Here is a 13994-nt window from a genome sequence, read left to right as displayed (position 1 = left end):
TTTCCTTCTTTCCTGACCGTCCAATAATACTATATTTGTTCCAAGTCCTCGCGTTGTTGTGTTTTTTTTGTGCTTTCATGTTTGGATTAACTTTATATATATATATATATATATATGTGTGACAATTATTCGGTAGCCAAGACAAAACTCCAAGTTTCGGATGCTGAGGTGGAAGTCCACGCCACCATGTCTTCAGTTATCCGGCCATCGGAAAAATGCTATGGAAAATGACCATTATAGAAAGGGAAATTACTGTGTTATTGACCACTATTAAGACAAAATAGCTGTCCTAATGACCGCTGAGTAAGGTAAGGGGGTAAAAAGTTCATAGTATTCACATAAGTGTGCCTGTTCATACCTACACATGTGCGCCCGCACACCCATGTGTGTATGCATACATTCATCCACCCTCACTTGAAAACGTACACATCCTCATTCGCATCCTTAGCCAAATGTATATGCATATACTTACAAACTCACACACACACACACGCGCACTGTAAAAGTTCATACATACATCTACATACACACAAGCACAAGCAAAAACAGGGTTAAGATAAATATATATATACATATATGTGCCGGTGGCACATAAAAAGCACCATCCAAACGTGGCCAATGCCAGCGCCGCCTTGGCTGGCTTCCGTGCCGGTGGCACGTTAAAAGCCCCCACTACACTGGTTGGCGTTAGGAAGAGCATCCAGCTGTAGAAACACTGCCAGATCAGACTGGAGCCTGGTGCAGCCCCTGGCTTCCCAGACCCCGGTCGAACCGTCCAACCCATGCTATCGCAGAAAACAGACGTTAAACGATGATGATGATGATATATATATATAACAATATTTAGCAGAAGCAGTGTGACTCTGGGTCTGAGAGTTTTCAATGCACAGAACTCTTGGGCCTTAAGTCACTCTGTTGCTTCTGCTAAATATTAATAAAAATATACATAGACTCACATTTTGAGCTCTATTTTTCCTGTTTGCATCAACATGTCTATATATTTTCCGTGACTATTTGGATAAAGGTGCCGAATTTTACATTTCTGTAAATAATAACAATAATAATATTTCTATAAGCTTAAAGCTTATAACTCATCACCATGCACTGACTAAAGTAAACAGTCAAATATTGGGGCATATAAGCCCTCAACAGAAAAAAGTAGGGCTTGCTGTATGCATGGAACTCAGACCTACCCATAAATATATACATAACCAGAAATGGCTCTGATGACAGTAGCGTTATTTTATTTTAGGTTATTCAATTTTTCTCAACTGATCAATAGACTAATTGAGTAAACCCATGAATAACATATCTGTAATAACTACCTGAAACAGCTGTAAGGTAAATTTGTTCCAATAAAGAAAAGCACGTAATGACAATTATTTATTCCTTGTTGTGTATGTGTGTGTGTGTATATATATATATATATATACATATATATATAAATATATATATATATATATATATATATATATAATATATATATGTATATTTATATAGATAGATAGATAGATAAATAAATAGATATGTTTCTTTATTAGCCACACAGGACTACACATAGACGGGACTGATTACAAAGTAGAGCTTTTCTTTTTGGGAAAAAAAAAAGATGGGGTAGGTTTTCAATCAAAAGGGATTGTAAAAGGGAAAGAAGAAGAAGAAAAAAAAGAAAAGGGAAATGAAACAAAAGATATATATATATATATATACTCTTTACTCTTTTACTTGTTTCAGTCATTTGACTGCGGCCATGCTGGAGCACCGCCTGTAGTCGAGCAAATCGACTCCGGGACTTATTCATTGTAAGCCCAGTACTTTTTCTATCGGCCTCTTTTTGCAGAACCACTAAGTGACGGGGATGTAAACACACCAGCATCGGTTGTCAAGCAATGCTAGGGGGACAAACACACACACACACAAACACACAAACACATACATATATACGACAGGCTTCTTTCAGTTTCCGTCTAACAAATCCACTCACAAGGCATTGGTCGGCCCAGGCTATAGCAGAAGACACTTGCCCAAGATGCCATGCAGTGGGACTGAACGCGGAACCATGTGGATAGTCAGCAAGCTACTTACCACACAGCCACTCCTGCGATATATATATATATATAATATATTATAATATATATATATATATATATATATATATATATATATTATAATTATGGGTATCTAAAAGATACCACCATGCTAGAGATAGCAGTCAAAACTTGACTCTGAAACCACATAAAAATGTTCATACAGCACCAGGAGAAAAGACGAAGACACAAAATAAACTAGCAAAAATTTTTTGCTATTGGTACAGCAACATGTGACTTGCCTAATGTAACTTGAAGGATTTATGTTATATTTGTGGTTGACGGAGGTTCCTGTCATCTATCTGTGCCATCTACCTTAGCTGCCATCCTGGGTCTTCTTGCTGGTAAAAATACAAGCTTAATGCTTTTTATAGGGAGTCAGAAATCAGATTCTAGAATGTTTGAGAAAATCTGCCCGTGCCATTGCTTCATGCTGATTGGTTGGTTAATAAACCAATCAGCATGAAACTATGGTGACTTGCTTGTGATGTGTGATTGTATATCCAGGGATTCAGTTTGAAATTACTGCGATAGTGTTTTACCATCTTAGGCCATCTGACATAAAATCCAGCATTGTAAGATTTGTCATCATAAAACAGAAAATAGCACAGCTCCTTCCATGACTTTAGGAAACATTTTTTCACGCTGAGAGTTGCTGAAGCATGGAACAAACTGCCGGCATCAGTTGTTAGTTGTCGGAGCACTGCATCCTTCAAAACTTCCATGCTTCCTGAGATTTGCCAACACTACACCTGATTTTCTCCCTCCATACACACGCTGAAGCATGGAACAAACTGCCGGCATCAGTTGTTAGTTGTCGGAGCACTGCATCCTTCAAAACTTCCATGCTTCCTGAGATTCGCCAACACTACACCTGATTTTCTTCCCTCCATACACACGCTGAAGCATGAACAGACTGCCGGCATCAGTTGTTAGTTGTCGGAGCACTGCATCCTTCAAAACTTCCATGCTTCCTGAGATTCGCCAACACTACACCTGATTTTCTTCCCTCCATACACACGCTGAAGCATGGAACAGACTGCCGGCATCAGTTGTTAGTTGTCGGAGCACTGCATCCTTCAAAACTTCCATGCTTCCTGAGATTCGCCAACACTACACCTGATTTTCTTCCCTCCATACACACGCTGAAGCATGGAACAGACTGCCGGCATCAGTTGTTAGTTGTCGGAGCACTGCATCCTTCAAAACTTCCATGCTTCCTGAGATTCGCCAACACTACACCTGATTTTCTCCCCTCAATACACATGCTGAAGCATGGAACAAACTGCCGGCATCAGTTGTTAGTTGTCGGAGCAGGCATCCTTCAAAACATCCATGCTTCCTGAGATTCGCCAACACTACACCTGATTTTCTCCCCTCCATACACATGCAAGCATGTATCTGACAACCAAGAGAATACCCTCCATCAGGCATTTACCATATTATGAACGCCTTACTTCCCTAGGCATAGACACATTGAAACTCTGACGTCTGGCAGCTGACTTGGCAGACACCCATAAAATTATCAACCATCTTACAAACAATAACTGTCAATAACTGTGAGCACCTTTTCAAACTCCACCTGTCTAACACCCGTGGACATGTTTACAAAGACAGAAAACAGCACAGCTCCCATGACTTTCGGAAACATTTTTTCACGCTGAGAGTTGCTGAAGCATGGAACAAACTGCCGGCATCAGTTGTTAGTTGTCGGAGCACTGCATCCTTCAAAACTTCCATGCTTCCTGAGATTCGCCAACACTACACCTGATTTTCTCCCCTCCATACACACGCTGAAGCATGGAACAGACTGCCGGCATCAGTTGTTAGTTGTCGGAGCACTGCATCCTTCAAAACTTCCATGCTTCCTGAGATTTGCCAACACTACACCTGATTTTCTCCCCTCAATACACATGCTGAAGCATGGAACAAACTGCTGGCATCAGTTGTTAGTTGTCGGAGCACTGCATCCTTCAAAACTTCCATGCTTCCTGAGATTCGCCAACACTACACCTGATTTTCTCCCCTCAATACACATGCTGAAGCATGGAACAAACTGCCGGCATCAGTTGTTAGTTGTCGGAGCACTGCATCCTTCAAAACATCCATGCTTCCTGAGATTCGCCAACACTACACCTGATTTTCTCCCCTCCATACACATGCAAGCATGTATCTGACAACCAAGAGAATACCCTCCATCAGGCATTTACCATATTATGAACGCCTTACTTCCCTAGGCACAGACACATTGAAACTCTGACGTCTGGCAGCTGACTTGGCAGACACCCATAAAATTATCAACCATCTTACAAACAATAACTGTCAATAACTGTGAGCACCTTTTCAAACTCCACCTGTCTAACACCCGTGGACATGTTTACAAAGACAGAAAACAGCACAGCTCCGATGACTTTCGGAAACATTTTTTCACGCTGAGAGTTGCTGAAGCATGGAACAAACTGCCGGCATCAGTTGTTAGTTGTCGGAGCACTGCATCCTTCAAAACTTCCATGCTTCCTGAGATTTGCCAACACTACACCTGATTTTCTCCCCTCCATACACACGCTGAAGCATGGAACAAACTGCCGGCATCAGTTGTTAATTGTCGGAGCACTGCATCCTTCAAAACTTCCATGCTTCCTGAGAGATTCGCCAACACTACACCTGATTTTCTCCCCTCCATACACACGCTGAAGCATGGAACAAACTGCCGGCATCAGTTGTTAATTGTCGGAGCACTGCATCCTTCAAAACTTCCATACTTTCTGAGATTTGCCAACACTACACCTGATTTTCTCCCCTCCATACACACGCTGAAGCATGGAACAAACTGCTGGCATCAGTTGTTAGTTGTCGGAGCACTGCATCCTTCAAAACTTCCATGCTTCCTGAGAGATTCGCCAACACTACACCTGATTTTCTCCCCTCCATACACACGCTGAAGCATGGAACAAACTGCTGGCATCAGTTGTTAGTTGTCGGAGCACTGCATCCTTCAAAACTTCCATGCTTCCTGAGAGATTCGCCACACTACACATGATTTTCTCCCCTCCATACACACGCTGAAGCATGGAACAAACTGCTGGCATCAGTTGTTAGTTGTCGGAGCACTGCATCCTTCAAAACTTCCATGCTTCCTGAGAGATTCGCCAACACTACACATGATTTTCTCCCCTCCATACACACGCTGAAGCATGGAACAAACTGCTGGCATCAGTTGTTAGTTGTCGGAGCACTGCATCCTTCAAAACTTCCATGCTTCCTGAGAGATTCGCCAACACTACACATGATTTTCTCCCCTCCATACACACGCTGAAGCATGGAACAAACTGCTGGCATCAGTTGTTAGTTGTCGGAGCACTGCATCCTTCAAAACTTCATGCTTCCTGAGAGATTCGCCAACACTACACATGATTTTCTCCCCTCCATACACACGCTGAAGCATGGAACAAACTGCTGGCATCAGTTGTTAGTTGTCGGAGCACTGCATCCTTCAAAACTTCCATGCTTCCTGAGATTCGCCAACACTACACATGATTTTCTCCCCTCCATACACACGCTGAAGCATGAACAAACTGCTGGCATCAGTGTTAGTTGTCGAGCACTGCATCCTTCAAAACTTCCATGCTTCCTGAGGATTCGCCAACACTACACCTGATTCTCCCCTCCATACACACGCTGAAGCATGGAACAAACTGCTGGCATCAGTTGTTAGTTGTCGGAGCACTGCATCCTTCAAAACTTCCATGCTTCCTGAGAGATTCGCCAACACTACACCTGATTTTTCCCCTCCATACACACACAACCATGTATCGACTCATAACCTGTTCCCTTTCCAGACATTTCTACATTACTGCATATACTTTATATGCACTTTCTGACAATTGTGGTGCACCTGAGCACTGTATACAATAAATTCATTATTATTATTATTTAAAAACTCCACCTGTCTAACACCCGTGGACATGTTTACAAAGTCAGAAAACAGCACAGCTCCTTCCATGACTTTCGGAAACATTTTTTCATGCTGAGAGTTGCTGAAGTATGGAACAAACTGCCGGCATCAGTTGTTAGTTGTAGGAGCACTGCATCCTTCAAAACTTCCATGCCTTCTGAGATTCGCCAACACTACACCTGATTTTCTCCCCTCCATACACACGCTGAAGCATGGAACAGACTGCCGGCATCAGTTGTTAGTTGTCAGAGCACTGCATCCTTCAAAACTTCCGTGCTTTCTGAGATTAGCCAACACTACACCTGATTTTCTCCCCTCCATACACACGCTGAAGCATGTATTTGACTCCTACATCGTTCCCTTTCTAGACATTTCTACATTACTGCATATACTTTATACGCACTTTCTGACAAGTTGTGGTGCACCTGAGCAATGTATACAATAATTTCATTATTATTATTATAAATATTTTGTGTTCTGTTGCAGCTGACATTTCCTGTGACACGGATATTCTGGCCGAGAGGAGAGAAGCCGGTTTGAAACCTGACTGTCATCTAGAAACTGTTGCAGCGCCACACGAACGCCAGTTTCCTCAGTACATATCTAGCACCAATGATGCTCCGCTGCTGGCCACCACTACTGCTACCACTACTGTCCAGGCAAACTCATCTCCAACATCACAGCATTATCCAGATGTACAAGACGTAAGTTCTATTGACTGATCATCTGTTGTGTGTGTGTGTGAGACTGCCTGTGTACATGCATCATCATCATTTCACATCCATTTTTCCATGCTGGCAGGGGTTGGACAATTTGACAAGAACAGACGAGCCAGAGGGCTTCACCATGTTCTGTGTCTGCTTTGACATGGTTTCTACAACTGGATGCCCTTCCTGAAGCCAGAGTGTACTGAATGCTTTTTATGTGGCACCAGCACCACTGAGGTTGCCAGACATCTGCAAGATAAGACCCCTCAACTGAGTGGGGTATAGAATGGTGTAAGAAACTATGATGGTGGAGAGGACCCAGTGTCTTATTGAAGAGATGAATACATGGTCTAGAAAGTGAGAGAAAGAAAGAGAGAAATGAGGTGTCTAGGTATGAGGTAAATATGAGACATGGAATAGCATAGAAGAACAGAAAAGGTAGATGTGTAGAAAAGTGCACTGAAAGAAAATAGTGTGACAGATAATAAGAGAAAAGGAATGCGTTGGATGTAGAGGATGTCAGTTCAGTGGCAGTGGAAGTAAAGGAAGCTGAGTCATTGGCCCCTGCATTTGGAGATAGAGTACAGCAACACTCTCAGCACACAAATGTTTACTCTAAATATCCATTCCTGTAGCCCTTTTTCATGCATCAAATCGCTCTCCCTTTACTGTGCCTCCTATCCATGGCCCCTTTCTTGTGTCCACCTTCTATGCCCTCTTTCTTGTGTCCACTCTCACGTCCCTTTATTGTGTCTCATATCTATGTCCCCTTTCTTGCATCCCCTTTCCATGTCCCTCTACTGTGTCTCATATTCATGTCTCCTTTTGTCCACTTTCACATCCCTACATGTATCTCATATCCGTGTCCCCTTTCTTGTGCTCACTTTCCATGACCCTCAGTTGTGTATCCACTTCCCATGTCCCCTTTCTTTTGTCCACTTGTAATGTCCCTCAACTGTGTCTCATATTCATGGCCCCTTTCTTGTGTCCGCTTTCCATGACCCTCTTTCTTGTGTCCATTCTCACGTCCCTTTATTGTGTCTCATATCTATGTCCTCTTTCTTGTGTCTCATATTCATGTCTCCTTTTATCCACTTTCACATCCCTACATGTATCTCATATGCGTGTCCCCTTTCTTGTGCCCTCTTTCCATGTCCCTCTTTTTCTCTGCCACCTCTCACCAACCCCACCACTAACCTGTCTTGTCTTTTACTCTACAGCAGACATTAGCTGTCCATTCCATTCTTATTGTGAGTGAAGGTCGCAAGATGACCTTTGACACAACCTCTACCAAAATTAACCCCATTGCTGCTGCAGCTGTTAGTCAAGGCGGAGGAGGTGACGGACGAGGTATTTAGACCCTTTTTTATTTAATCAAAATCAAACCAAATCAAATCAGATATCAGAAAGCAGAACCAAAATCGAAGTCGATCAACATCAATGGAAATTGCAGTTGTGATACCAGTGCCGGTGGCACGTAAGCGAACCATCCGATCGTGGTTGTGGCCAGCGCCACCCCGACTGGCCTCCGTGCCGGTGGCATGTAAAAAGCACCATCCGTTCGTGGCCGTTGCCAGCCTGGCCTGGCCCCCGTGCTGGTGGCACGTAGCACCATCCGTTCGTGGCCGTTTGCCAGCCTCGCCTGGCCCCCGTGCCGGTGGAACGTAAAAAGCACCATCTGTCCGTGGCCGTCTGCCAGCTCCGTCTGGCACCTGTGTGGGTGGCACGTAAAAAGCACCCACTACACTCACGGAGTGGTTGGCGTTAGGAAGGGCATCCAGCCGTAGAAACACTGCCAGATCAGACTGGGCCTGGTGCAACCTTCTGGCTTCCCAGACCCCAGTTTAACCATCCAACCCATGCCAGTATGGAAAGCGGACGCTAAATGATGATGATGATGATGATGATGATTTTCTTCATGGGTGCAGGCATGGCTGTAGTGTTAAGAAGCTTGCTTTACAACCGTTTGATTCTGGGTTCCGTCACACTGTGTGGCACCTTGGGCAAGTTTCTTCTGTCTCTCCATCCATTGGTCTGCCCCTGCTTCTTTTTGCAATGGTCTTCAGACTTCTTTATCCGTTGTATCAGATGGAAATGATTTGAAGGAAATTTTGCCAGGTTCTTGCATGTCAAGTGATGGCCCTTCATTAGTTCAGGTCCTCGGGATATTTGAATGGACTGGGTACTCTGAGTGTGTGTGTGTGCATGTGTGTTTGTGTGTGTGCATGTGCGTGTGTGTGTGTGTGTGTGTGTGTTTGTGTGTGTGTGTGTGTGTGTGTTTGTGCGTGTGCATGTGCGTGTGTGTTTGTGTGCATTTGCGTGTGTGTGTGTTTGTATGCATGTGTGTGTGCGTGTTTGTGTGTGTGCATGTGTGTGTGCGTGTTTGTGTGTGTGCGTGTGTGTGTGCGTGTTTGTGTGTGTGCGTGTTTGTGTGTGTGCGTGTGTGTGTGCGTGTGTGGTGCGTGTTGTGTGGTGTGCGTGTGGTGTGTGCGTGTTTGTGTGCGTGTGTGTGTGCGTGTTTGTGTGTGTGCGTGTGTGTGTGCGTGTTTGTGTGTGTGCGTGTGTGTGTGCGTGTTTGTGTGTGTGCGTGTGTGTGTGCGTGTTTGTGTGTGTGCGTGTGTGTGTGCGTGTTTGTGTGTGTGCGTGTGTGTGTGCGTGTTTGTGTGTGTGTGTGTGCGTGTTTGTGTGTGTGCGTATGTGTGTGCGTGTTTGTTGTGTGCGTGTGTGTGTGCGTGTTGTGTGTGGCTTGTGTGGTGTGTGTTGCGTGTTGGTGGGTGCGTGTGTGTGTGCGGGTTTGTGTGTTGTGCGTGTGTGTGTGCGTGTTTGTGTGTGTGCGTGTGTGTGTGCGTGTTTGTGTGTGTGCATGTGTGTGTGCGTGTTTGTGTGTGTGTGTGCGTGTTTGTGTGTGTGCGTATGTGTGTGCGTGTTTGTGTGGTGCGTGGTGTTGTGGTGTTTGTGTGTGTGCGTGTGTGTGTGCGTGTTTGTGTGTGCATGTGTGTGTGTGGTGTGTGTGTATGTGTGTGTGTGTGTGTGTGTGTATGTGTGTGTGTGTGTGGTGCATGTGTGTGTGTGTGGGTGGGTGCATTCTACAATTATTGTTTGTTGTTTATGTATGTCTTCACCCTGTTGGTTTTTTTATTTTCCCTTGCAGGTTCAAATCTTCCTCGTGCCACTAGAAACAGCTACTTGGTATGCCGCATGTTTTGGTGTGAGCAGCAGGTCAGATCCAGTATATGCTGGCGCACAAACAATCCTCAATATGATTTCATTCAGGTACGCACAACATTCCAATACATTGGTTTAAAATAGTCATCTGTGTACCATACATAATGTATTGGGGTGTCCGGAAAGTTCGTGTTGATTTTTAAAGGAAAGAAAAAGGTCAATAAATACTTGCCATTACATTTTTAATCAACCAAATATGAACCATTTTGTTGCACAATGCGTCTCCATCTTTCCTTTAACTTGAAAATACCCTCTTCTCCACTATTGCTCAAAAACCAGTGTTGGTTTGTTTATGTCACCATAACTGAGCGGTTTGGCAATAAACAGATGAATAGAATAAGGGCCAGATTTGAGAAAAAGTGTAAAGTACTGGTGATGATTTGTTCAATTAAAAGAACACTCCAGCATGGCCATCGTTTAATAACTGAAACAAGTAAAATATTGGTGTGTCCGGAAAGTTCGTGCCGATTTTTAAAGAAAAGAAAAAAGGTCAATAAATACTTGCCATTACATTTTTAATCAACCAAATATGAACCATTTTGTTGCACAATGCGTCTCCATCTTTCCTTTAACTTGAAAATACCCTCTTCCCAGAATTGAGGTGGTTTCATGGCAAAGAATTCATCAAGGTGTCTTTTTACGTCATTCAAGGAATTGAATTTTTTACCATAAAGACTATTCTGCAGAGACCTGAATAAGTGGAAATCCGAAGGAGCAATATCTGGTGAATATGGAGGGTGGGGTAACATATCTCAGCTGAGCTGCAGCAATTTTTGTCTGGTTTGCAAAGCATCAAGTGCTGAAAATGAACTTTCTTATCTTCCATTTTAAAGGGTTACAGAATTAACACAGGTTATAGGAACATAAACCTTCTTCCACGAAAAGATAGCTTAAACTGTGCTCTAAATGGAGGTGTAGTCAAATCCTATTTTATGGATTCAACCATGTTCTAAAATAAGTCAAAAGGTAAACTACTATAAATCAGCACAAACTTTCCGGACAACCCAATATATGTTTATAAATTATTAAGGTGTCTTATTTGCAATTCACAACCAAACAGCACAAGTATAGACATCACTAAGAGGACTAAGGGTGCTAGTCAGCACCAGCATTGCTAGAAATGACAGTCAGAACAAGCCACCTTAATACATTATTTACATTTGACGGATATTTGTCCTCATCTTGTTTGTTGTTAGCACAACGTTTCGGCTGATATACCCACGGGCATATGGCGTAGTGGTTAAGAGCACGGGCTACTAACCCCAAGATTCTGAGTTCGATTCCAAGCAGTGACCTGAACAACAACAATAATAATAATAATAACATCAAAGAATACCTTCGGAATGAGAACCCGAGTTTGAAATTTCCCCAAGACACCTGATGAAGGCTGGAGGGTATATCAGATGAAATGTTGTGTTAACAACAAACAAGATGAGGACAAATATCCGTCGAATGTAAATAATGTGAATAATGTAAATAATTCCTCATCTCTTAAATATAGAACTGTATAATAATAATACCATCAAAAAATACCTTAGGAATGAGAACCCAGGTACGAAATTTCCCTAAGACACCTGATGAAGGCTGGAGGGTATATCAGCTGAAACGTTGTGTTAACAACAAACAAGATGAGGACAAATATCCGTCGAATGTAAATAATGTGAATAATGTAAATAATTCCTCATCTCTTAAATATAGAACTGAAGCCACCTTGATAATTTATAATTTTCACTTTTACCATTTATGGAGTCAGAGTGTGCTGGGTGCTCTTATGTGGCACTACATGAACACTTTTACTTGACACTGCATGGGCACTTTTATGTCCGTCAAATGTAAATAATGTAAAGAGTGATATTGCCTATATATATTTAACACACGCTCTGATTCAGTTTCCATTCATTTAAAATTTTTATTATTTTGTTTGTTCCAAAAAGCTTTTGCGTTGCTTTTACAAGTGGCCCTTTGGGGTTTATAGTCTTCAGCTAAAGCATGTCTGGCCATTGGGAAATAATACCTTGCTTAAAAACAGCTAAGGATTGGTGACAGGAAGGACACCCAGCAGTAGAAAATCTGCTTCAACAAATTCCATCTGACCCTGCCAAAAGGGAAGAGGGGATGTTAAAATGATGATGAAAATGATGATATATCAAGTATTTTTTTACTCATCCTAACAGGTTTCACCAGTTTTTGTCACAGCCAACTTTTTGGAGAGAATTCGCAACAATTACCTAATTATAGAGGTCTGGGATAAAACAACAACATCACTGGAAGTGTCTGATGACAAGGTGAGTTTTTAGAGGCTTGTTGTGTTTTGTTCTTGTGCAGACATGGCTATATAGTTAAGAAGCTTGTTTTGCAACCACTACGCCTCCTCTTCATAAATATTTTATGGAGGCAATAGTTGATTTGCTCAACTAAAGGCGGTGCTCCAGAATGGCCACAGTCAAATGACTGAAACAAGTAAAAGAGATATATATAGGGCTAAGCATATCAAAAGGAATCCATGGGAAAGCTCATTTAAATAAAAGGGTTGGGAACCCACTGTGAAAAGGTTGGAAACTATTAAACTAGACCCTTACCACAAAATTTCAGGCAATGTGCCTTTAATAGAAGGGATTCTCCTCCTCCTCCAGGATAAATATTATTTTGCTTGGAAAGAGGTGAGAGTTGGTGACAGGAAGGGCATCCGACCATGGAAAATCTGCCTCAATAAACACCATCCACTTAGATAGGTTTCGAAAAGTGCATGTTAAAATTATGATGATGATGATATTATTATTATTATTGAGTGAGAGAGCAGTGCATGCCATCAAAGTGACACTGGGGTACAAATTTACAAAGCCCAGTATACCCATCGTGACTACCTGTCTGATAAGGGTGCACCAGGCACATTGCATCACAACCATATGTGCGCGTCATGGTGATCTCATATCAAGATAAACAGCGCATGATCTTGCGGGTAGGGCTCAGTTAGAATTTTTTTCTGGTCGAGTAGCCCATCCCGCTCAAAAGGTCCCTGAATAAGGGTTGTTTAAGGATGTTGAACAAAACACCCATGTTTCCAGAGGTGAATTATTTAAACCCCAAAGAATCCCTCTCAACACATGGCTATGATACTCCCCCACTACTTCTGCTCATGATCAGAGATGCATGTATTGTCAGCCACTAAGGGACATGCTCAACTGGTTAAGGTCAAACAACTGACAAGCAAATCTGTGGTATTGAGCAGAATATTTGCTGTAGCCCATCTTTTATACCAAGACAAAACAATGTACATGATAACACTTCCAATCAGTTTTATTATTATTATTATTCAGTAGTTTTATTTTTATAGCGTGCTTTCACTTCACTACCGAGCGCAGCTCTGTGTGCCTTAGGTATTATGCTGTGATTTGTAGTGATGCTCTGATGGTTATTGTATGGAAAGTGTTCTGCGTAGGATGTGTGCAGTGCCTAGTAGTGCAATTTTCTGTATGTTATATGTGTTTGTAAGTCCTGGTGTTTTTGTTACGTATTTGTCTGAATATTTTTTTATCATGCCTAATGCACCTACTATGATAGGAATTGTTTCTGTTTTTAGATTCCACATTCTGGTTACCTCTATTTCCAGGTCTTTGTATTTTGAGAGTTTCTCCATTTCTTTTAGAGACACGTTGTCATCTGCTGGTATTGATACATCAATTAGAAAGCATTTTTTTTCTTCATGATCTCTGACAACTATATCTGGTCTGTTGGCCTTAATTTCTCTATCTGTGTGTATCGGCATATCCCAGAGTATGGTTGCTTTCTCGTTTTCTGTGACCTTTTTATTATTATTGTTATTATTACTATAAATGGCAGTTAATTGGTGTGGTAAAGCTGAGCCTCCATCAATTCTACCTCTCGCTTCGTAACCAAAGAATCGTGACGACATTGCTGAAGTCTCCAGTAAGTTGTTTATACTTTACATCACTTTTTTTATTAATTTTTATTTCATTTCTTCAGAAATCTCCCCAAATTTCTCAATGTGTATATATCTGT

General features: G+C 42.2%; 1 protein-coding gene across 1 annotated transcript in view; it reads left to right on the top strand.

The window, feature by feature from the left end:
* The window catches only part of LOC115226010 (C2 domain-containing protein 3-like), a 163433-nt gene that overhangs the window by 55340 nt on the left and 94099 nt on the right, over positions 1–13994 (top strand). The window contains exons 17-21 of the mRNA XM_036514798.1: positions 6529–6746; positions 7970–8099; positions 9901–10022; positions 12149–12259; positions 13815–13901. Coding sequence (XP_036370691.1) covers positions 6529–6746; positions 7970–8099; positions 9901–10022; positions 12149–12259; positions 13815–13901 — 668 coding nt within the window. The remainder of the gene's footprint in view (positions 1–6528; positions 6747–7969; positions 8100–9900; positions 10023–12148; positions 12260–13814; positions 13902–13994) is intronic.

The sequence above is a fragment of the Octopus sinensis genome, linkage group LG29 (assembly GCF_006345805.1).
Source record: "Octopus sinensis linkage group LG29, ASM634580v1, whole genome shotgun sequence".
Lineage (NCBI taxonomy): Eukaryota > Metazoa > Mollusca > Cephalopoda > Octopoda > Octopodidae > Octopus > Octopus sinensis.
This window is presented reverse-complemented; position numbering and strand designations above follow the sequence as displayed.